General features: G+C 34.8%; 1 protein-coding gene and 1 long non-coding RNA gene across 5 annotated transcripts; one reads left to right on the top strand and one right to left on the bottom strand.

Annotated features, from left to right (window-relative positions):
* Positions 1-159: 159 nt before the first annotated feature.
* Positions 160-16,899, bottom strand: LOC137865712 (translocating chain-associated membrane protein 1-like 1). Of its 4 annotated transcripts, XR_011102042.1 has the most exons (12): positions 16,667-16,897; positions 11,412-11,472; positions 9,785-9,903; positions 9,238-9,354; positions 9,088-9,146; positions 8,231-8,315; positions 7,856-7,926; positions 7,665-7,769; positions 6,018-6,161; positions 5,105-5,265; positions 4,057-4,202; positions 160-3,476 (listed from the first exon to the last, which is right to left on the bottom strand). XR_011102042.1 is itself a non-coding variant. In XM_068701051.1 (11 exons), the coding sequence occupies exons 1-11, from the start codon at positions 16,784-16,786 to the stop codon at positions 3,415-3,417; spliced, it is 1,104 nt and encodes a 367-aa protein (XP_068557152.1). In that variant the 5' UTR covers positions 16,787-16,885; the 3' UTR covers positions 160-3,414. The 4 variants fall into 4 exon arrangements, 2 of the variants coding, with proteins under 2 accessions (XP_068557152.1, XP_068557153.1); XM_068701051.1 differs by lacking the exon at positions 4,057-4,202 and having other exon boundaries at positions 16,667-16,885; XR_011102043.1 differs by lacking the exon at positions 4,057-4,202 and having other exon boundaries at positions 3,406-3,476; positions 5,105-5,198; positions 16,667-16,898.
* A 1,759-nt stretch (positions 16,900-18,658) lies between these two features.
* On the top strand, positions 18,659-24,443 carry LOC137865583 (uncharacterized). Its single transcript, XR_011102004.1, has 3 exons — positions 18,659-18,862; positions 19,520-19,658; positions 20,109-24,443. It is a non-coding gene; the product is annotated as an uncharacterized lncRNA (long non-coding RNA).
* Positions 24,444-25,061: the final 618 nt, after the last annotated feature.

Consider the following 25,061-nt stretch of genomic DNA (forward strand, 5'->3'; position numbering starts at 1 on the left):
GGACCAGATGATCTTGGAGGTCTTTTCCAATCTTAATGATTTTATTTTTACCTGAATTCAGGTATTCACATTGCATTAAAAAACACACATTTTGACATTCTATTTGGTTACCCAGGGAAAAAAAAAAAAAAAAAAAAAAAAAACCATAGACAAATTAACTGAAATGAAAATACAGCTTAAGTAGAATTAAAAACAAGCCCATGTATTTGTTGCAATCAGACAGACACACATTCAACATAACCCACAGTACACTGTTGGTTTCAAGGCAGAGTAACTCTACATTTTAGGAGATAATTGTAACAGCATCAAATAGAAGTGTTAGAATGATATTGTCTGTAAACATCACTCTCTTGTTTCTGGTCAGTAAGTTCATAAAGTGACTGCCAGCTACTGACACTTAAAGCTAAACACCTAAAATTTAATACTTTACAATATATCAGTGCTCTTCCACCCATTTCTCTAACTGCTAGAACTTTCTGTGGTGACAGTCAACATTCAGATGGTTTAAGAAAGGCAGTACAAGTGTGCTTTCAATTTAAGTAGATGTAGCAACCCATTCTAATACTAAGAAACAAATACAGATGAAATATTGCTTTCGTCATCCCAGTTCACTTATCTACAACATAATGAAACAATTTGCATAGTTACACAGCATTCCAAAACACTGAGCATTTAGAAATTCTTATGTTTGCAGAATTTGCTAACTCTAGCTCCAAGACAACATCCTCTGTGTTTAGAACTTAGAATAATTAGTTTTTAGTAGACTTTTAAACAGGAGCAGGCAACAGTAACACCATCATCCAAATCCCTTATGCCACTATACAGCCTTCAAACTATTCTGCTTCAAGTGGTCAACTCAAAACCTTTTTAAGAAGAGGATGCAAAATATATCGGCTTAAGAATTTGTCTTGATTTTGGGGAAAAAATTTGAAAAGAAAATCTGTTCATTCCTATCACACTGTTCAAAACCAGAAATGCAAATTCGTAATGTAAGATTTTCTGCACTAAAAGATGCTGTTTTATCTTTAAAACAAAATAAAAATAAAATAATCTTAGATACTCACTGAGAGGAAAGGAAAGTTATAAGTAAAAGAATATAATTTTGGTTTTCCAAAGCAGGTGAATGGTAGTATTTTACATTTTGATGTGCACACACGTGACTATGCAGAGCACTTCTACCCTATAAAGTTTACAATTAGATTGTTAGAAAATACTACATACAACTGCTCTGAAAGTCTTAAGATTCACATAAATTAATGCCTTAAATGTTTAAAATACTTAACAGGATCATTTATTATAACATCACACCACTAGGGAACATGCCTCAACATCTGTGCTAACGGATTTCATGCAACTTCAGCAAAGGCTACACGGTTGAAACAGGAACAAGTCAACATCTAATTTGATTGTTACTCTGTGACATTCATAGTTCTCCGGAGGAAAAAAAAAAAAAGCATACTGATAAAACTGTTAAAAAAACAAAAAAACAACAAACAACCCCCCAACACATACCCCAACATATTGCATAGTCTTTAGCCTAGACCTTAAGCATAGGCTGACTTGTCTGTTTCATGGCACTTAGGACCTGCATTTCTAAGACTTTTGAAAATCCTGTCTGAGACTTTGCACTAGTATTTCTACAACAATACTTCAAATAAAAAAATTAGTCTTTAATATATATATATATATATATATATATATATATATATGGTCATCGTGAGTGTTGTGAGTGGATTAAGAACATCCAAGAGTGTTATCAGTTTATTCAAGTGGTAGTATTAGTAACATACTTTCTGGTAACACTTGCCAAAAAGGTCTTTAATGTTCCAAGTTACCTAGTTTCATGTGCCTAGAAATGGATACTGGAACCTACACCCCCTCTGGATTCAGTCTGAAAGTTTGCTAACTTAGGTATAAACACACTGAAATCGACAAGAACTTCAGGCTTGCAGTTGCAGTATACTTTAAACACTGCCTTTTGAGCAGCATGCTGAGAAATACTTGAAGGCTAGGCAAATCTCATTCAAACTGCTCAAGAGGTAGTACTTTCACTGAACAAGGCATTCAGTAGTACTTAAGTCCATTAAAAGTATCAACAAATGTAGTCTAGTTCCATAGTACGCACTTTTACTAGAAATGTATAGGTTTATGTGAATAATGTAATATTCCTACAATTTAGTCACACAGAAGGTTATGGCAAATAAGAAAGTATGTTCCTGAAACTTATTCAACATCAAGATATTAACATCAGACCTAAGAGAGTTATTTACAAAAATACCATTAATCTCTTTATAGTTAAATAATTCATTTTAATATAAGCATATTAATATTAAAATAACATCTAAATAAAGTGTTCACATAAGGAGCAAATTAATACCTTCGCAAACAAAAAACCTTGAGTCAGAGACTAAAATAAATTATTATCCAGAGACAAAGAAAAAAAAAAAGGCCTTTAGGTTATGCTTGGTATAGCATTCATTGCTATACTGTTTGAATGCCTCCCTGAACAATATTAGACTCAAGTTTAAGAAGCAGCTGTTACAAATTAAAGGAAAATAAAACAGTTGAGGAAAAAAATTGGCATGTGATTGCAAGTGTAAAATACTAACTTTTTAAAATATTTTAAAATGAACGACAAAACTTCCAAAGGGCTAAAATACAACACATATTAACTGGCTACTTTTTTTTTCCACCTCCATTTGCCCTCCTCCTACAAGAGGGTATAATCCATAGCAGAAATCCAGCAGGCAATCTACCATTTCTGCCAAGGGACACAATTTGCATCTTTACTAAAGATAGTCCACATCTTTATACTGCAAGATTAGCAATGTCCTGTCAGAATTTGCACTCTAAATCTGTAATCTTCGAATGGAAATTAGTTATAAAGCATTTTTGCATTTTTCTGTATATTTTTGCAATATAGCTTCTAGATACTCCTCTTACTCCATATAAGAGGAGTGCAATAAAGAAAATAACTCTCACGGAGACACAGGCTAAACAAATATGGTAAGAACTTTCTGGTACAGACTTTAGATTGTATAAAAACATAAAACCAAACAACTAAGATTTAGACAGCCTCCTGAAATATCTGTAATAAAAATATATTAATGTACTAAAATATACTAAAAATGTACTAATTTCTGATCACAGAACTGGAAGTTACAATTGATCTGTCCATTTTTATTGTTAGAGATAAGTGAGTTTAAATATGACTACTGGGATAAACTAGATCAAAGAGGATCCTATCATAAAGTTAGGGTTATTAACAAAAATATTGTAAAAATATAACCTGATAGTGTCCACTTAAATAATGAGACATCCAAATTATAGCTTTGCAGGATCAATTCTTTAACTCAGCATTCTGTCAAACATTGTCTTCTGATACTAGCTTGTATCTCATACATGTACTGTTTTTCACTTTCTTATTCTTGGTGATTCTCCATCTTCTAGCTTTGCTGCTCCATTGATGACGTGAGCTGTAATTTTAAATAAAGAAAAATTAAAATACAGTAAGTAGAAATACAACTTATTCTCACATGAAAAACCCAGCAATTAGACCAGGGGAAAAAATCAAGTATTTGTTCCAGTCGAAATTAACTTCAAGTTAGGTACCTAACACGTTTACGAACTTTGGCTGTATGAAGTTACTAAGAATAGGAAATCAGAATTTGCTTTTAAGTCTAGTCTCCTATCTGCAGCAGTGAGCAGTAGCAGATGTTTCAAGATGAATATTAAAAATATGGCAAATAAAGGGCAGCCCTACCAACATAACATCTCAGATTCCAGGGGATCTTTGGCAACTTCCTGAAGTCTAAGCTGCATTTAGATCATTGTAAGGTGTTGACTGCAACAAATCATTGACAAAAGTATGAAGATCTTTCATGAGACATTAATGCCACTCTGAAGTCTATTGTTGTGTATACATAGATTATATTTCATTTTCTCTCCCTCCATAATATGCATTACTTTGAGTAGCTTAATTTAGGAAATGCATTGTAGATTATGAATTTAGGTTTTCGTTCTTGTTAAAAAAAAAAAAAAAAAAAAAAGGCAAACCATTCTCCATGTTTGCAAGATCACTCCACAACGCTCTCCTATCAGGCATCTGAAGTTTTGTCTCATTGGTAGGTTTTGTTACTTCACCAATTTGTTTATGAATACATCAGTATAGAAACTTGTTGGGGCCCACTGATAAGCTCTGTCTAGAGTGACAATTGATTATTGTCATTATTTAGACAATTGACTATTCTTATATTTTGAGTAATTACTAATAAGTATTGATCAACATCTCTTCTATGATGCCTTAGTTTAACAGGTATCTCTTTTTTCCGTTATTTCTTGTACCAATCTTAGTGATTCCTTTAGATTTTTCCTTTATACAGCATTCTTCCACCAGTAAGGAAGGTGCTATACTAGACAGCTTGCCACTTCACACTTAACAGCTTTCTCTGTCACTAGCTTAAGAAGTTCAGGCCATGGCACAAAGAAAAGGTGTAACAGTACAAATTGAACTAAGTAGCGTATAAATGGTATGAAATTTCACAATCAAAGTCATATAATGTCATTTATTAAAGGACTTCTTCCATTTGTCCTTTGACAGTTAGAATGTCAGGGACGTTCCTTTGGAGTTCTTTTTTCGTGGGTTTGATGTTCGTTACATAATACATCTCTACATAGAAGAACACGTGAACAAATTTAATTTTAATGATCTGAAATTAATAGAACATATAAGATATAGTAGGGATTTCAGACGATACTCTTCTCATTAAGTTAATTTTTGAAGCATTGGAAAGATTTTAAAGATAAAAAAATAAACGTTAAGCCCCATTTCATGAACTGTTCCTTGCATTTAGATTAAAATAATCTTCAATGAATAACACTAATCATGAAGATCACCCAAGGTTAGCGCTAAATATAGGCAGCACTCTGAGTGCTGTCCTGTTGACAATTACAGAACATGTCCTAACTCCTGAAGAAGTTACCATGTTGTGTATATTCTCTACACACCAAGAGACAGATGCTTTTACTCTTTATGAAAAGATGATGATGCAACTTGTATCAAACCATTTGGTCTAGAAAGAACTTAAAATGTTATGCCACTGACCTCTGTTTAGTTCCTTTTTTGTCAGTTTGTTCTTTGTGTTTATTATTTTCTTCTTTGGAATTTGCTTCTTAATATGCTCTCTCCATTTCTTCAGCTGAAAATTTATAAATTTCCACATCATCCAGGCCTGCGTTAAACAAACAGCACCCAGGCAGCTAATCCTAATGAAATTTAGGATTTTAGGGACAGTTAGATAAAAGGTTTAGTTATTCATTAACAGACTATAAATCTGTCCTTATTTTTTTTCCCCAGAAGTCTACTATTAAAACAATTTAAATCTCCATACCACAGGAAACAGATCTATCAGAAGGCTTTACTCAAGATAAAGTGCATCACACAAGAAATGAATGAGCACTGTATGAAAGCATACTGATATCAGCAATCACGTTTATCAAGGAGCTATGACCATAGCTTTCAACAGCCAATAGGAGAATGTGTGACTGCTTGCCAGAAAGGGCTTCAATCTATGAATGAAAAATCATAGAGATTAAAAATCCCTCCCACATACTAGATTGTAAGCATTGATTTATAAGGTGAGCATTAAAGTGATGAGTTCATGATGAAAAAGTAATAAAATTTCAAAATGAACACATACAAAAATATTTTTAAAATATGGGTATTATTATTTCCAAATGATACTATGTCCACAATATACATAGGAGAAATAAATAAACAATTCAGTTAAAAAAGACACCCCTTTCTTCTTTCACACATATCCTGTTCTACTACTACTATGAAAAAAAAAAAAAAAGATAGAGCACAAAATTCCCTTTTCCTTAAATAATATAATGGAAAGGTGTCAAACAGGGAATTTTTTCAAAACACACTGTCCACTTGGATTGTTTTAATAAAAGATATTTTGAAAATGTCACATTATACAAGCATTAATTGATGTCTACTAGCCTTGTTATACCTCACACTGAGTACATTGAAGTTTCCATCTGCTATGGAGAAACCTGGATTCTCTACTTTGGCCAGACCAAATCCAAATGTGAGGACGGATAAAGTTAGGGTCAGAAGACGCACCATTACGAAAAGTAAAGCCCAGACAGTAAATCTGAAAACAAAATAATGAAATTAATGTGCTTTCCCTGTTTAACCCATTTTTTTCAATAAACTCGAACATACAAAGAGCTTTTCATTAAGCTCCTCTCAGTAACTACAGAAAAAGCCTACAGAAAGGCCCAATAATTACAGAAAAACTGACTTGCAAAACATTCAGTACTGCTTCAAGGTGTTAAATACAGAAAATGAGCTTTCACTGGGGAATAGGGGTCAACTTTTTGCTCTAGGATGTGAGAGAAGAATCCCGAGTAACAGAGTGCTATTAAAAAGATAAAAATAAATGTATAAAAATCAGTATTATTACTGCCATAAGATAAAGATTTATTTGGAAAAATACTTAATATCAAATGACTGATGAATTAAATGGATTAAAAAGGCACTATTGGGGGGGGGGGCACAGTTGCTTATTTAATCATTAGAATTATAAGACAGGAAAATATTTTTCTCCTAATCAGTATGTTTAGCCTTTATGCTTTTGGATGTTATATAATGAAAAGCAGGTAACCTCCTACCTCCAAAAAACTCACAATTAAATAGGATATACAAATGAAAAATCACCTCTCCCACTTCCCCTATATGCATTCATAAACACCAATTTTCTGAAAAGAACATTCAGCACACCTATTTACAATGCTGGTTTTAAGGAATGACACGAATGCGTCCGGTGAGAAGACCAGAAAGGGAAGCAGCACTATACTACCTCAAAGGAGGCTGCTTATACATAATTGATTGCATGAAAGAAAGCAAGGTGTTTATGATAATAAACTGGTCAGAAAATGGAAGAATATGAAGCAAGAACACATAAATGGAACAATGTTATTTATTTTTGTGTTTTGTTTCTTTTCAAGTTGGAACCTCCAGAAGTCTTTGCATTCAAATGGCAAAACATACCCTATCCTTCTTAGCATGCTTCTGTTACATATCTCTGTTCTACATCCCATTTCTTTCTCAAATTCATTACTTTCATACCCATTATTCTCAGAATAGTTAAGAACCTTACTCGAGATATATATATATATATAATTGAGAACACCTTATCAGCTACACATTTTTAGACATCACCTCCCTTGTTGTACAGTTACTTCCCTTCTGCACCTTAACTATAAAGGAGAGAGACCTGCAAGAATTCACAGGGAATGTTGCTTTTATTAAAAAAAAAAAAAAAAAAAGAATTGATAAAGTCATCCCTACATACAAGTATTTATGGACACATAAGTAAACCGGCATCATATAGAAGCAGAAGCCAATATATATCTCATATGGGACTTCAACAAAAAGCTCAAGCAAACTCTTACGATGATGATTATGAGGTGGTGTACATGTATTTGTTTCTATGTCTATGCAATTATGATGACTTCTTTTGGAATTCAAAGCAGGTAACATTACACATAGAACAGAAGACTTCTTACCTAAGTACTTTTACATACATTGAAATCCACTTATATACAATTAGTAACCAAATTTCTGAATTTTAATTAATACATGAAAGATTTACCCTTTTTGCTTGTTTTCATCACTGAAGTAGAAAAGACGTGAAGCATGAAAAATGAGTTCCACTAAATAGTGAGGTACCATCAGAATTAGCCCCAAACGCTGCAAACTATAAAACAGAAAAATTATTTATTTTTTAATTTAAGTATGAAGAAAATAAATACACTGATTGAAAATGAACATGTAAATACTTACTTTAATATATAGGCACCAGAGATATGAGCAATGTAAAGGCAAATATAACATAGCTGCCTTGGAATATCTTCCTAAAATTGGAGAAATTATATTAAGTGCTGTTATGGTTTCACTATATTATCCAAAGAAAAAGCACATCATTCATTAAGTTTGATTATTTTTCATACTACTGTGCAAGTGTCTGGAAAGAACACCTGAATGTGAAACTACAGAATGCCTGTACAAGTTACCTAGGAATGCAAGAAAATAAAATACATAAATGGTAGTATCTAAATAACTGCATATACAAATACAAGCAATATAAACAAATATTAATATGAATAATTTGAAATGAATATGTATTTAATTAACCGTACTGATGAGTTCTCTCCATACCTTTCGGATCTTCTGAAAGTATAGTTCTGACAGTGCATGAAGCCAATAGGCTATCTGGCAAATATAGAAGAATTTTACCTGAAAACTAAACAATAATTCAGATGAAGAAAACGAAAGCTTGAAAACTCACCATCTTTTAAAATGAGATAAATTTTATTTCATTATCTTAAAATACGTCATTCTGACTCATTATACTTTATGATTCCCAAATCATGGGAACTGCTAATACAAAACAAACCTGTGATGACAGTTTTTTTGAATTAGAGTTCATAAGCTTCTTGATAGCAAGTTCTCAGTCACCTTTTAAGACAGTAAGAAAGGAAAAAAAGACCCTAAAAACCAGAAACAATGTATCATGTGAGCAGTAAAACTCACTTCTTAAAAATTAGTATGATCTCCCTTCCTTCTACCACCCTTGCCAGGAAACAGATGAGATGAAAAAGAAAAAAGGCCACACAATGAGTTCTGTAAGTCATCTTAATAGTAATCAAAAATCAATTAAGCTCTAAGTCCTGTCTATTAACCCACTCACAAATATACATTTCTTGAGTGTAGAACAGTTCATCAGTCCTATTATAGGTCCCATTTTGCAAAGAGTTTCACCTTGTCAGCAACCACAGTTAATTTAAATGTAAAGGTAAAAAGACATGCGAGTATCTTTTAGATTTTTAAATTATCAAAAATTACCTTTGGATAAACAGCCATCAATTTTAAAACAAAAGAAAGGATTTTCACTTAATTGTCATTCTTATCAAGTACCAATGTCACTACCTTAACAGCAGTCCCTAAAATTTTGGGCAGGGAAATATCCAGTAAGTAGAAGCACCAGGTTTTCCAACTGAAAATAGAATACTTACAGCATACGAGAATGGGGATAATCTTTCCACAGTAACGTTGGGTTCACCGTGAATTCTTCCTAAAGAAAAAGGCCATTGATTTAAGGACCTTCTTAATCCTTCAAGTCTATTTTTTTTAAATAAAAATAGCAAATAGAGTGACTTACTTACTGCATTCAAAATACTGGCTCCCCATACAAATGAAAATAAGTAGAAAAATGCTAGCTGTCCTGATTCATTGAATTTGCTGTGTTTTGTTTTTGACAAATGCAGACGTCTATTAATTTTCTAGAAACAAAAAGATGAACAATACATTTAATTTCTAAGACAAACAACTATTTTGGAGTTAGTGTCCCCTCTTAATTTCTTAATTCCCAGATCTCCCATTCCTTAATCAAAATGCATAGTTCCCACTATTCAAAACCTTAATCTGCGCTTTATACACCAATTTGCTTTACTAAGATTTGCCACTAAAGAAAATTTGCCACACAGAAAATGTTGAGATATGTTCAAATATTTTTTCCCTATAATCATATTGATAAATGTTTCTAATCTATTTGCACACAGAAATCAGTTGAGCTTCTGTGGTTCAAATGATCTACACGTGAAGATATTCCACAACCATTTAACAATAGACAGAAAAATAGAAAAATTGTTAGCAACTGATGGCTAAAAATAACATTTAAAACAGGGAACTACACACCAGTAATGAACTTACATCTAATATGTAGTCCTGGATTACAGCATGCAGAATAATAGCTATGAGCATGTAGAAGAAGATTGTAGCAATGTCTTTAGGACCATATTCATAAAAATTAACATGTTCACTCTTGTCATCTGGAAACGAAAAAGTGTATTTTTTACATTCTTTGAAGAAATACTCTGCAACCAAGAAAAGGCAGCAGTGACCACTGTTCTTGGAAGTTACAGTAAACTGATACAAGAGACCAATTATTTTCTGGTTTTGAAAATTATTTTTTAAGCCTGATTCAAATAACCTACATCCTCTTTTCCTTCAATATAGTGATATAATTATAAACCAGGAATGAACTATTGAGAGCAGCAGACACTGAGCCATAGCCTCAATCCATTTTCTTCATCCAGACCATCAAAACAAACAAACAAAACATCTTACAGTCTACATTTTGGTAGAGAACCAAACAGATTCGATTTTAAGACTGATGACTACACTTAGAAAAAAAACTACATAGTGAGGATAGTATCCATAGTCATTTGACACATTGGTAAATAACAAGCAACTTCTCTCTCTTTTTAAAGAGATGCTGCATATTTGCAAAATAATTTTACTTTTACAGAACTAATATATGTTCCTATAAATCAAAAACAAAATCACTATAAAAAAGAATATTACTATTGTCACAAGTACTTCAAGTGCTCACATTTACAATGTTTAAGTGTAGGAGAAAATATATATGAAATTCAATTTAAAAAGCACGTAGAAGGAGCAGTAGGCTTGAAGAAGGCGTATTTTGTAGGGATGTCTCTCCTTTGGCCAACAGACACCCCTTACAACAGCTCCACCTTTCTTCACACATCTATGAGACAACAGAAAAGTAACTTGCACTTCAACTGCTGAAGAACCACACTCATCCTGATTTCCAGGCTAGCCTATCTACTATTTAGAATCCTCTGCTTTTGTCTAAGAGAGGACACTGAGTTGGATGTTTCAGCTGTCACTTTTCATAAACATCGAGGAATTAAAAAAATTTTTTTTTGGTCTAACTATCCTTAAGACTATCCTTTGACAAATAAAAAACAGCAGAAATATGGCCAAACATTTTTTCTAAAGGATATTAGGCCAGAAGGTGTCAAGAAAACAATTAACTGCTTCCCATAACAGGGATGGCACAGGTACACACAGTACATTTGCAGAATTCTAAGTGTGAAATGTACCATATCCATATTTGAAAACAGCCTGTGATATAATCAATGAACAAGTAATTGCCTATCAAATGCTGCTTCTGTCTGCACTATTTTTCAAAAGAGACATTCACTAGTGATATATTCCTGTGTCAAAACCTCAAGAATTCCTGGTGCAAAACTCATCTAGATCTTCTGTTAAAACCTGACCACACAATTGTACACATCTATACACACACATATACACCAAACACTATGAAGAGGTCACATCACAAACATCTTTATATCCGCAAATGGATTTTACTTTAGCCTCTGTTTTAGGAGATTTCTACCTGATGCTGTTCAAATATCAGTAAAATATTTGTATTATAAAAGTGAAGTTTTGAGAGCAGGGAAAAAAGATAACTTTTAACAGTTGAGCTCTTCCATTACATAGAAACAAAATAGATTTGATTTAATCTTACCAATGGTATAGGTGACATTGTACTGCACAGTAATAAAGATGATGACGTACTTGGCTGTGACCTGGAATTTTGAAAGAAACAAGAAAAAGCTATCAGATTTTTCAAATAAACTGGACCATACAACAGCTAAAAGTAGAAGATTATGCCATCAACAAATGTTCTTCCACTTTTAATTTAAATCAGCAAGGTCCCCAAAGTGTTATTCATCTCTTACAAATGGAGAGGTTCACCTTGTTGCAAATCCTTCAACATTTGCTGCGTATGGTCAGGACTTGAATTATGTCTTCTAAGCTAAGGATCAAATTACTCACTGTTCTACTAAATAACATTTTAAAGTGTTTAAAAGTGTAAATGGCTTTTATTTATTTCAAAAGTTAAGACTCTAAATTAATCCAGATAGAAAGTTTCACACAACCTTGCAAGATATTCAAAAAAGTGATATACTGGCTAAGCCTCTGTATAAACAAATTGTGTATTCAAAACATCACAGTAGAACTATAAGACTCACCTATGAATTTTTGTCAATCAAGCAAGAAAAAATAAAGATTTATCTTAGAAATAAGATCAACAGTAACCAATGGTATACTTTTACATTACTTTTTCCTCTGGTGGCAAGACTATTTAAAAAAAAAAAAAAAAAAAAAAACCTACACCCAGTGCTTTCAGCCATCCCCAGTTCCTGATAATGTCTTCCCATTTCCATCCTCCAGTCTACATAGCCCTTAGCTATGGCAATGGAACTGTTTATAATCTGGATTACTGTATGATCCTACAACTGAGTGGTAAGAGGTAAATGTTTGCTTAGTTAACTGAAAACATTTCATTATCTGGCTTGCACAACTTCAAAAACAGCTGTGTTGATCTAACTGATAAAGTGATGAACTGTAACAGAGATATAAGTGGAAGGGGAAACAAACAACTGCTTCTTTTGGTGCAAAAAATGCAATACGGAATTATATCCTGCACCACCATAATGAAAACATTTTTTTTACACCTGCAAGCAGTCAGTTATCTAGGTAATAAATCAAAGAAGGGCAACAGGCTTCATCTGATAAATGATGTGAGGTAAGAGAATACATTCTTGTACCTGTTATATTTTCTCTTAAACTGATCTTCACAAATGTGAATTAAATGAAAAAAAAAAAGAGAAAGCTATTTTCACCAGGTGTTACACAGTCTATTTTCTCAAAGTATAACTGAAAACATCCAGGATTACATAAAACAAGCATCCATTTAACCAGCTACAAATCAAACAAGTGGCACAAAAATGCAAAAGAGCCTCTGTAACAAAGGGGGAAATGGCGTATCACTGCAATACACTGCATCCATGAAATTAAACAGTAGAGTCATAATCCTCAAGAGTGCTTTTGAAATGAATTCTCATTAAGGAAAGAAAAAAAAAAAAAACATTTATTCTGGCATACAAAATTGACCATCAGACACTAAAGTCCCAAAAATGATTTAACCTTGTGTAAGCCAGCGCTACCATCAAAAGGAGTGATCTTGCTTTTCTCTTGTCTGCCAGTTGCTTCTTGTCTCTGTCTGTTTGTGCTATCAAAAGTAGTGATGTGCTGAACTGGACAGTAAAATTATACAAAGTAAAACAGACCCAGCCAAACAAAAGGGAGGAGAAAACCCTACTAATTATAACACAGATGTATTTCCTAACATGCTGCGCTACTCAGCTGTGAAAGTTCTTTCATGTGTTCAGTGGTGAGAACAAACAGCGAGAGCATCACCAGCGTAAAGTGTGCACGGAATGAGAGCATAACAAGTCCATTGACAATTCTCCTGGAAAGACAGGGAAAACACAGGTAATTATATAGGGACTGATATCACCAGCACCAAGCTAAAACTGAACCGTTTGCTTTCAGTAAGTCATCACCCAGGACCCACAGCAACACTGTTCCTTGCAGAGAGGCATTCTCACAGCACCATGCAACTTCTGCCAGATCCCTTAATTCAGGACCATGCCTCCTCCCTCTCACTGTACATGCCAAAATGAGAACAGCGACGTGGTCAATGGTTGTGGCTCTCTCTGCTGTGCTGCCTTCTGGGACTGTGGATGACTGCAGGCTGTGAGAAAAGCCTTATTACAGAATCCAGAGCAGCTCAAATGACAAAGAGAATAAAAGGAGCAATCTATAAAGTAAATGGGTGCATAGCTTACAAATCTAACCGTTAAACTTGTACTTCACATTTTACAAAATACCTTCTTCATATTTACTTCATTAACATAATTCCTGTTACCCTACACATTCACTTATTCATCTTATCTTATTCACTAATTCATCTTATTTCACTCTAAAAAGAATTGAAATCATATGCTTCCTTTAGTGGAATCCACTCAAGTATTATGATCATATCCCAATGGCATACCAGGAAGTCAGTTCTCCTATGGATAAGCTCTCTCTTTTTCTAAATGCTCTTTGGGAGAAGAGGGTAGTAAGCATCTTTGCAAGAGCCCAGCAGGTTAGCTTGTCTGTTTGTCCATGAAGCATACAACATGACACTACAAATGCTCTACTCTACTGGAAGTATTGGAGCCTAATTAAGTGGTATTCTGTGGTAAGACAGCCATGGATATAAGGATGATGTAAATTGTTCTAAGAGGAGGAAAGAAATCACATGAAGCTTCTTCTTAAAAGATAATAGAGGCTTAAGAAGAACTAAAATAAAGGTTTCTTTAGAAGACAAGTGTCACCCTGTTTTCAGGAAAAGAAACAGTATTGGGCACATAAGAGACTATGAAGTTTCTCAGAGAAAATAAAAACTACTATTTTACCTGTTGTTTTTTAACTGCCACTTTTCAACATGTTATAAAGACAGCGCATCTCCTTACACACATCTTTAGACCTCATTATAATCAGCAAAGTTAAGGTATGGGGAAACACAATTAAGGTGGATAAACAGTCTTAAGTATAAGAGTTTCCTTTAGAGAAATTCTTATAATTCAATTTATAGCATTCCAGTGCTCATTTCTAACTTTAACACACTTATTGTTTTTTCATATGGTCTTAAAACTACGAGCAAAAGCCATCTTGAAAAGAAAACCCTGTATTTACCACAAAACTATGCAACCCTGAGCAGATCATTCAATAGTTAGTCAACTGTGATAAGTCTCATTTACACTTTCTTTGACTTATTAGTGTGTAACCCCAAGGTACCACAGGTTAGGTTTGGACATCTATTATTGACAGCTGCAGCTGAAATCACAGAAAGCGTAAAATGCAGTGAAAAGCATTGACTAAAAAGACAAAAAAAATGTAGTCCTTCAGTGCTTCAAACTTAAAAGTTAAAAATAATTTATCTTTAATACAGACAGGAAATCAAGACCAAAAGAAAATAGAAATAACAGCTGTGTAAGCAAGTCCAGTAATACTTACGAAGCACTCAATATAGAAACATAATAAATGTCACCAAAAAATACTGGAAGAACATCAGTAGTTTTGTTTGTTTGGCATAGACTGAATTACAGATTATAAAAATGGTCTAAAACCTCCACAGTGAACAAATGAAATATAGATTTAATTCACATAACTCTCGCATTTCTTTACAGTTTTGCTCTGTATGAGACAGATCTAATACAGAAAAATCTGGTCGTAGAATGAAAGGATGTATAGGGTTTTTTAATATAGATTATAGCAATATGAGTATTTATCACCTGTTACATAGCACCACTGTTCCTTGCATAACACCTGAAAGCTATCTCAATCCACAGAGTATTTCTGCATCAAAAAGTAGATGCACATTTAAATTATACAGTAAGTATATTCAAACACTCAGTATAAAAACACATCACATGCCACCCTTGAATATAGTCTGCAGAATGTTGAACTTTGAGAGTTGTACTGAGTAGGAATTAATTTACTAATCATACTTGGATGTAACTAATATCAACTCTCCTTTCTTCCTTTAAAGAAATCACCTTCATCAGAATAATGATGCTGACCCTGGGGGAGTTGCAGAGTCCCTCCAAATACCTGTAGAGTTACAAGAACAAAGCCTGCACAAAGACAAATGGAATTTGGAGACTGAACTCAAAAAATAATTTTTTTTGTTGTTTTAACAGTAGAAAGACACAGGTCAATACCAGTTTAGAAGTAACATATATCAAGATAGATAAAAAGTTCCTTTTGGGATCCCGAACAGGGTTTACATTATCCCATGTGCCGGCATTTACTTCTGTTCTCAAAGCCTTTATCACCCAAGTTGTTAAGCTCCTAGCATTTTTATCTTTTTTTTTTATATCCCAAGACTGAGTTCTGCATTTCATATATAAACTTCTATACCATATTCCTCCACAGATAACAAAACATTATTCCTCAACATCAGTTCGTCCCCATTTAGAAGGGAATTATCTATACATCACAATTGCTTTCTCAAAAAAGTGAGCAACAGCATATAACTCTTTTCTGTCCGAATTTAACCGTAATTATAAATCCGATTGTTCTGAACTAAAATCTCATCCAACTGGCAGAAGACGTTGAAATATCTCTGTGTAGTATTTGTCTATTCAGCTTAACCTCTATTTACCAAGCCTTATCCCTTACTCCACACTAGCGTAATGTGTTTACTCAGTAGCACACACTGAAGAGTTCTGTCACAGAAGTGGGAAAAACATGCCAAATACAGCAATAAAGGGAGCAGCGGTGCAGAAGTGTGACTAATAGTTTTTAACTACCATCTGATTAAGCGTACTTAAAACAAAAACTGGTGGTCTGAAACCCTCTTTACAATAGTGTTCCTACTTGTTTTACCACGTGGGCATTTGACGAGGGAAAAGTTCAAAACAGTCACAACAAAGAGACATGCAGTGACTTTGCTCTGCGTGAGAGGCATTTTTCTCATAATGGAATTAAGTAGAAGGGAGCTTGTGGGAAGCTGTTAGGAATCAAGGTGCAAACGTGAAAGAGAACTGGACGAGAAAGAAAATAAGAGAGCAGCCAGCACAAGGGTTGAAAAGTGCGAATAGGAGCTGGCAGAGAAGGCAGCGGGGAACTGAGGGGGAGCTGAGGGCGCCCGGTCCAGGTGCACAGAGCTGGGCGTCGGGGTGAAGAACCACGACCAAAACCCTGCAGGGATGAAGGGAAAGGCAGACGGGGCCAGAGGAGCGGGGCAGAGCCCCCCAGCCACAGGGCTGAGGCGCAGAGGGGACTCTGAGGCGGGCACCCCAAAGCTACTGCCCCACAGCAGGACCGGGACCAGTCACCGCTCCCCTCAGCGGCCGACGGCCGCCTCGCCCCGCCCTGTACCTCGAACATCAGCCCCAGCAGGATGCCCACGGCCAGGTAGGACGCGGCGTCCGCGTGGTTCTGAAGGACGAACTCGGGGCTGAGCACCGGCGGGCTCCTGCCCTTCCTGCGGAGCCCCATGGCGCCCGCGGCCCCGTAGAGGGGCGCGGCGACTCCCGCCCAACCGCCTTCACCCCACACACGGTAAACACAGCCAGCCCCAGGGCCCGCCCCCTCCTTGGTTTTAACCAATCAAGACGAAGGAAGCCATGAGTGGCGGCAGTGGAAGCTAATGGTTAGGCGACTTGAAAGAGCGGTTTTTAAGGGGGTGAAGCTTCGTGAGGCGGTTGGGCGTTCGCGGCTGGAGACGGGTGCGGAATGAGTGACAAGGGCTCCTGCCAATCCCATACGTGGGTGGGTGGGGCTTGGGCGGGGGGCGGGAGCGGCGGGGAGCTGAGGGGGTTCCCGCCGTTGAGGGGTGCCTCGCGCGCTGGGCTCTCCTCGCGAGGCTGAGGAACAGAAACCTTCCCTGCAGCGGCTCCTCTGCCTCCCCTCTGGAGAACAGTCGGGATTCTTCACCCCTCGTTAGGCAAAAGATGTTGAGAAGCCCCCTTCGTTTCCTCTTTTTATTCCACTCTCACTTTGAAGTGGAGAGAGAACGGATTCGTGGTGTTCTGAGGTGTTAAAAATACATAAATTTGTGTATCTGCTGGTTCTATATGGAATTTAGTGGGAAAAATGGAGCAATTTATCAGAAATAAAAATCAGTTGGGGAGAAAGCCAAGGGACAAGTAAGGCCTCAGACAGAACAGGAAAAAGGGAAAATCAAGTTGTGCCTGGCCCCAGCTGGCTTGAGGGAGGGCAAGACTCACCTGGATCCAGTTGCCAAAATTGCACCTAAAATTTGGTTCCCCTGTAAAGCTATTTTGGCTACCTGTTGGTTATTAAATGTTTAATGCTTCCCTAAACAGTTTTGAAGTATATATGCTAGAGTCTGCTTTCTGTTAAATGTTCTGCTGCTGAGCTTGGCTATGCTCCTATTCCTTTTCCCACCTCTATTTTGAGTTTCAGACTAATGTTTTCAGAAACTGGGTTTTATATCTTATTTTAAGAATTGCTAAAGAGCAATTGTACAGCGAAAATATGCTGCCATGCATGTTCTTCTCCTCAGCTGAAGAGGCATATTTGAAATAAAATACTTCTAGTGATTTTTTTACAGTGGTTGATTTTTGATGAAAAATGTAAAATAAAATTGAAAAAATGTCAGAATTACTTATCATAATTGCAATTTGTTTGTTTTTTAGCTACAAAAATTAGTCATGTTTCAAAACAATTTCTTCTACCTGGAACGTCCAAAAGAAAGAGGCAAATAATGATAAATAGAAATGGAAACCAAAAAACCACAAACTTGGTTTATGATTTTATAACCCAGAATGTACTAATCTCATTAAAAACGTTAGCATTCTTTTTGTACTGTAGCAGAGTGCACAAGACAATTTTATTTTATTTTTTTCCCCTAGGAATATGATTTTCTAAAAAATCAGTGTCTTTAAGGCCTTAAGAATTGTTCTACACCTGTATAGCTTCTAGATTTGTAGAATTGTAGATAATTTACTTTTAACATAAAATTCAGATCTCATGCTGAAGTTGTAAACAAGCACTAGTTTGAATTTATCACTTATTAGTCTCTTACGTACATGTATGCTTTCTGTAGGAGAAAGTAAGTTTTAATATTTTAATCAAGTTTAAAATTTATAATTAGTAATTACACTATTTTAGAGCAACGAATGGCAAGGAAGGTTTAGATCATGAGCTATAATGAGATAATAAGGTATGATGATTAAAGTAATATTAAGCTAGCGTTCAAGTTCATACCACAAGAGCTATCTAGTAAGATATATATATATTGTTTTTTAAAATAGACGTATGCTGTATGCTTAAGAGGATATCACTGTTGTCTACAATGTTCATTTTGATTAACAAAAGCCTTAAAACTATTCTTTTGCAGTAAAACATTGTGTGTGGGATGCAAGAAAAATCAAGATGTAATGTTGCAGGCCGCCATTTTACTCCTTAGAACCTGTGGTCAAGTTTTCTTCTTCTTTTCTGAAATTTGATGGCAGGGTCATGTTCAAGCAGTTGAAGTGACCCCTTCTACCTATTAAAAGTATGCGTTTTCAGTAGATGTCTAAAGTGCTGAAGTCTTGTCTTTGGCATGTAAGTAAATCCTATTTCTTAAAGTACTGTACATACATGTTTAAAAAAAAAAAAGAGAGAGAGAGGGAGAGACAAAATAAACCCTATATTTCTGTTGCTTGCAAATAGTTTTCTGAGATACATTTCCAGAATTTGTTATTTATTTGGAAACTGAGATAACTGTTTGGGCCTGCATACCGACAACGCACTTATTTTTCTGGCTACCAACTTTCCTGCCTGGTTTATAATTCTGTGTTTTTGTTGTTTGAACGATTGAGTCCCAGGTTTAAGGACCCAAGATTTCTTTACATCTTTGATTCCACAATTCTGTGTTATACGTGGGCACATATCAAATACAGCCCACCTTGTCATTTTGAATGTCCTACCCTTTAAACAAATGAGCTTTGCAAACATAGTTATTCTTAGATGATTTTTTCCATTAATTGAGTAAACAAAACAAAAACAGCCTCTCGTTAAGAAAAGATTATGGTATAGCCTTTCCGCTTTTCTCTTGATTTATCATTTTATTTATCTAGTAAAGGAATTAAACAGAAAATTATCATTAGCCAGCTAGCTTGAGAACAGCTGCACAGGATTTGATACTTAGTCTCCTCTTAAGTTTTGTTGATTTGTTTTTCTAGTATCTAGAAAGCAGAATGAAATTAATGTATTTTGCAGAGCGGTAGAAATCAACCTGAGATCTGCTTGCTCACACAGAAGGAACTGAGAATGACTTCTTTATTTTATGCTTCAGTTAACTAAGGTGATTTAATTCGGAATTTGAGAAAATTCAGAGAAAAAAAGGTATCATCATGGGGTAAGTAAGACGGTTAAAAAATCACAAAGTAAATACATTAAAATTGGCTAAATGATTTCCTTTTGTGTTTGTGCGTTAAAAGACAATCCAAGACTGGGATTTTTGGTAGGGTGTGGAGGTGTTAGGAATTGTATAAACACAGAATAGCTAGAGACCTTTGCTAGCAGCATTTAGGATCTAAATAGACGAGATAGTTTCCCTGTGGGGAAGAACCATACCCCATAAGCATTGAGCAGTTCAGTGGCGTAAAAATGTATTGATTCTATCCTTTGGGGTGTAGGGGAGGAGAGAGTACCTAGGAAAGGACTAGCTGGGAAAAATGAGAGAAGAGAGATGTGCATTCTGTAAATCATGGAAGGAGTATAGTCAAGTTTTGGACTGCCAGAGGTTCTTTGCCTTTTGCAAAAAAAAAAAAAATATAATAATAATCAAAAATGATTACCTTTATAGGTTAGAATCTACAGGTGATTTCTCTGCACAGTCTTCAGCTATAGTCACATGGCAAAAGGAAAGGAAGAATCATCTGGGTATGACTGAAGTGAGGATGATCTTCCTTTATCTGTCTGGGGCCCAGAAATACCTGAGGGAAAGGGACTAGTCTACTTGAACCAGTTTGCTATCTGCCTGTTCGTAAGATACTGGTTTTACAAGACAAAGTAGAAAAAGATCAGGATTTCCAGTCTTTGCATTTGAAAAATATTCTCTTTATGCCAAGCATTTGCCTGCACAGAATCTAGTTGTTGGAACTGAACAGAGCTCTACTGTAGTTTGAGAAGGATAATGACAGGTACAAAGTAAAATAAAGTGCAAGATACATACGTCAGGTGTTTTGATTTATTCTGTACCTAAAAGCAAAACTTAAACAGGATGTTCTTGTTTTACACAATTGGCGTTTAATGCCAAACAAAATAAGACCCAGTAGCAACAAAATAATGATAATAATAATACATGTAAAAAGGTTAAATACTAGTAGCTGAGATTAAAATTACCGGAGCCTATTAATTGTCGTCCATTTGGGAATTAAGGAATTATCAGCTGAGCTAAGAAAGGAGTTTTTTCTGTCAGAGTATAATTTTTTTCATAAAAAAAAATAGTTCAGTGCTTTCCTCCGACATACAAGATCCAATCACTTCTGCAGACAGGGCTTTTAACTGGATGACTGATATGCTTCTGTACGGTATTTCTTGCTTCTCTTTCTACTTCTTAAGTGACTGTAAAGCAGGCTTCTACTTTGTAAGAACTGAAACTCAGCATTTAGTCTGCCTAAAAGTTTTACAAAAATGTAGCTTTGCAAAAAGGGGATACTATTGTGTACCATTAAGTATATTCTAGTGAATTTTGAGAACTCAGCGCTACAGTTAGAGAGCAGTCTGCCTATTTTTTGATGCTCTACAGTCTCTGAAATAAAGGAAACTGTGTTAATAATGTGCAGACTAGGTCATGTAATCGGGACAGGAAAGTGAAGAAAGAATGGATTTGTGTCTCAGCCCTATAATTAAAATACTCAATGGGAGTCATACATCAAAAAAAACCTTTACAATTAAACAACAGTTGAAGTAATTTTACTATAATATATAATTGAATAGTTATTGTAGAGCCTTAAGAAAGGCAGGAAACAAGCACTAGATTTTAGGTAGCAAGTAAGAGTGAAAAGCTATCTTGCTGTTTTGTAAAAACCAAAATTAGAAATTCAGTTCAATGTCTGCATCTGGTAATCAATTACTGGCTGTTATGCAATGATGTGCAATTTCTGAGGTGACTGATTGCAGTTTTTATTTAGAGTCTATTACGCAAATAAATACTCTACTTGCAGAGCAGGTGGAACAATTCTTGCATACATTAAAGCAGTAGTGCCTTCTTAAAAGACCATACTTCTAATACAAGCTCCTACATCTCTCTGGCTTTACACCACCTTTTGTTTCATTCCGAGGATGGTTCTTTCTTTCAACCTGCAAATCCCATTACAGTCCAACATTACATCTTCGAAGGCTATCTACTAGGTGCTGAACTGACTGCAAACTAGTTTATAACACTATATTTAGAAAGTCAAGTGTAGGGTTGTTGTTTTTTTTTTTTTTTGTCATAAGATTTTCTAGAAAGACAGGAGCAATTGAATTAAAAATAGAATGATTGGTTTAAGGGGAGGTTATTTAGGAGACCCACATTATAGTTTTAATTTAAATTTATTTTCTGTTACTATATTGACTGTACACCAAAAAGACAGTGATAGAATGATCTTTCAAATCACAAAGAAAATGCAATTATCAATGGGGTTTCAGTAACACCCTTAAGTTAAAAACACTTATTTATAAAATGTTATCATACTGTTGTAGCTTGGTATGAAGATGATTTTGATATTTAGATGCTTAAGTATTATGTATTTATGCTGAAAGTATGTTTGTTGGTATTTGTTGGATCGTTTTTCTTTACAAGGTATTTTAGAGTTTTTTATAGTTGAACAGAAATAGAGCAATTGAAAGGATTTCACTATGTAATGTAGTTAAGTAGATTCTCCAGATACTGCCAAATTCTTGTTTAAATAGACTGCTTTAATATACATCTAAAAAGTCAGTCCTGTACATTAGTTGATGTGGGTTTTACAACCCCATCAGGGTTTTTAGCGCATATCATATATATATACAGGGCACTAAACCTGCATTGTTTTACATTTATTTATTTACCTTGTAAAACAGCAATCATTGAATCATCCAGTATATACAATATAATTACTTATTTCCACAAACACCTTTTTGCACTTACGTGCTATTTTCCCATGTAATGTGCTTCCCCCTACACATGGAGTTTGTAGATCTCAATATGCTGTTCTTCAAAGAACAGCTTTCAAGGTCACCAACTGTTTAAAACTCTTATATTAAAAGTGTTTTGTCAGAAATGATATTCCAGAAAACAGAAAATGTAAACATTTAATTAATGTTATATTGTCAAAGTAATATGTGCTTCTTCTGCAGCTTGGATAATGATAATAAACTAATAACTTAGGTTTTCAGGCTTTTATGTTTTTGGCCATGTCTGGGGCAGATTTAATTCCATGCAAAATTATTTCAGGGAAAGTTTAAGATAAAAGCTTTTAAATGATTTCCAGCAAACATTTCTCATTTGCATCTGACTTTGTGAAATATTTTTTATTATTATTATGACTGTCTTTGTAATAATTATTTCCTTTCCCTCCCTGATAGACTAATAATATGGCAGTAACCCCCCCAAAAAAAAAATTGCACTTCATACTTATTTTCCTGATTTAAAAAATATTTTTAAAAATATTTTTAAAATAAAAAAAGAATAAAAATAATATATTCAAATGCAGTATACACACTTGTACTAGAGGCAGGTTGTCATCTGAAATAATTACCACTAATATATAGAGACTGCACAATGATCCTATAATTGGTATTAGTTCAAGAGTAAGTTTTTTCTCTCTGTGTTTTCACCTCAGATAAACTGAATTATTTGTTGTATCACATTTTTTTCCTGAACAAAAATAAAAATTGCCACTAAAACATAAATAGGAATGAAAGTACAGGTCAGACCTATTCTTTCACTTTATTGCTAGAAAAGAACACTTATGTTACAGGCTCCCTTTACCTGAATGTTAACTTTAAGGAGGATTTAGACTGTGTCAGTACAGAACCAAAAACATACTTTTTTTGCAAAACACAAAAAAAAATCTGTCTGAAAGTGATCCCAGGAAGTCTGTAGACGAACCTCCTGTTCAAAGTGTGATCAAGTTGTGAGGTCAGACTCCGCATGCACACACCCCAAAACAAAACAAAAAAAAAAACACAAAGGTAGGCCAGCAGTGATGTTCAGCCAGGCCTTCATAAATCAACTAACAAGAACAATGTGAATGAGCCATGTCCATTTCTTAGCAGACATCTCTGTTTACCTTTGGGAGGTGAAGGCCATGAAAGCCTGCAGGGCTTTTAACAGAACCAAAAAACACGTTACTTTGTATTTAGACATTTATATTTAGATTGAAATTTTGGCACCAAAATCTCTGTGTATTTCAAAAAAGCACCATTCAACCTGGCTTATAAGGCTGTGTTATAAATCACAGCCAAGCTGATGGACATGCTTCTAGAATGCTTTAGTTAGCTAAACTCCCTATTATTAGCCTTATTTCCAAAGAAGCCTTTGTTTAATCTTGATGCAAGTTTATTTTCATGCTTACAGAATGCATGCCTGTATGCTCTTGTGCTAACATCACTGTACAAAACCAACATATTTTACTTGTTACAGAACAGTCCTTGAGACTGAAACCTTAATTCTGTTCCAGATATCTTTCAAGCCCATTAACTTTTGATACCTGATGTTGTCTAATTTTGTTATTTTGGCTTGAAGGTAGCATACAGCTTAACCAAGGAATGAAAAGGCTCGTGTTTTGTCAGGCTTTTTACCACAACTTGTGATTCATCAAGAATAAAAACAGAAATAAGATGAAAAAATATTGCACAATTTCAAGATTCTTTTGGGTGTTGATGCTCAAAAGGAAGAGAGAATGCACATGCCTTTTTTCAACCAAAATATAAAATTGTTTTATATTCCAAGGAGATCACTTGGGTCTGAGTAACACGGAATTTACCTTGTCATTTACCAGGGGAAAGTATTTTATTCTCCTTTCCATGTTTTTACCATTTGTTAAATGGGCAGAATAATGCTTTATAAAGTGTTTTGTATTAAAAATGTATTGAGAGTTGCAAAGTGGTAACAGTAATACAAGAAAACAGACTAATGAAAAATAAAATAAAAAAGAGACTCCTGGTTGGAAAAGCTCTTCCAGATCCATTTAATATTTCTGTCAATTTAACATTTTTATTAACTGTTATTTTCACTACTTACTCAATAGATGCAAGGACTTAGATACATTAATAATTTTTAATTTGCCTAGAACAGATTTTATTGTCTTTGAAAGAGTACAATTTCAATGCATTGTAAAAACAGATGAATGTCCTGGGTGAAACTCCAGCCTCACTGTAGTTAATAGGACCTGGATTTCACCCTAGGGTTTTATGTAATAAGCTATTAAACTGACGTTTCAATGTATGACCCTACAATGCAAAGACTAATATTTCATTCTTGCATTAATACGTTATGTAGTCTGTCAAGGAAAAACTAATGACTAGAAATAATTGAAACTGAAAATACGCCCCCGCCCCCCCCCCCCCAAATCTGGTTTCTTTATCTTTTATGTGTATGGATAAACTACCTTAATTTTTCTAGCATTTTAAAGATTGTCCTTCCCAAGTCAATATTTATAAAGATATATTATGCTTTCTTTGAAATCTCCTGAGCTAGTGTCTATGTAGCAGTGTGCCAACATATTACACTGGAGTTGCTTAGATGGGGAATCACCTAGCAGCAAATCTCCTAAAATGGGTTAAAAAA

Source organism: Anas acuta, chromosome 16, assembly GCF_963932015.1.
Source record: "Anas acuta chromosome 16, bAnaAcu1.1, whole genome shotgun sequence".
NCBI lineage: Eukaryota > Metazoa > Chordata > Aves > Anseriformes > Anatidae > Anas > Anas acuta.

Bases quoted from the DNA above. Each gene is read 5' to 3' on its own strand.
- LOC137865712 (XM_068701051.1), bottom strand. From the start codon at position 16,786: ATGGGGCTCCGCAGGAAGGGCAGGAGCCCGCCGGTGCTCAGCCCCGAG. The intron at 11,473-16,666 runs GTACAGGGCGGG...TCAAAATTCCAG, and splicing joins TGCTGGGGCTGATGTTCGAG to GTCACAGCCAAGTACGTCAT. The intron at 6,162-7,664 runs GTAAATCTTTCA...TTTTGTTTTCAG, and splicing joins GATGAAAACAAGCAAAAAGG to ATTTACTGTCTGGGCTTTAC.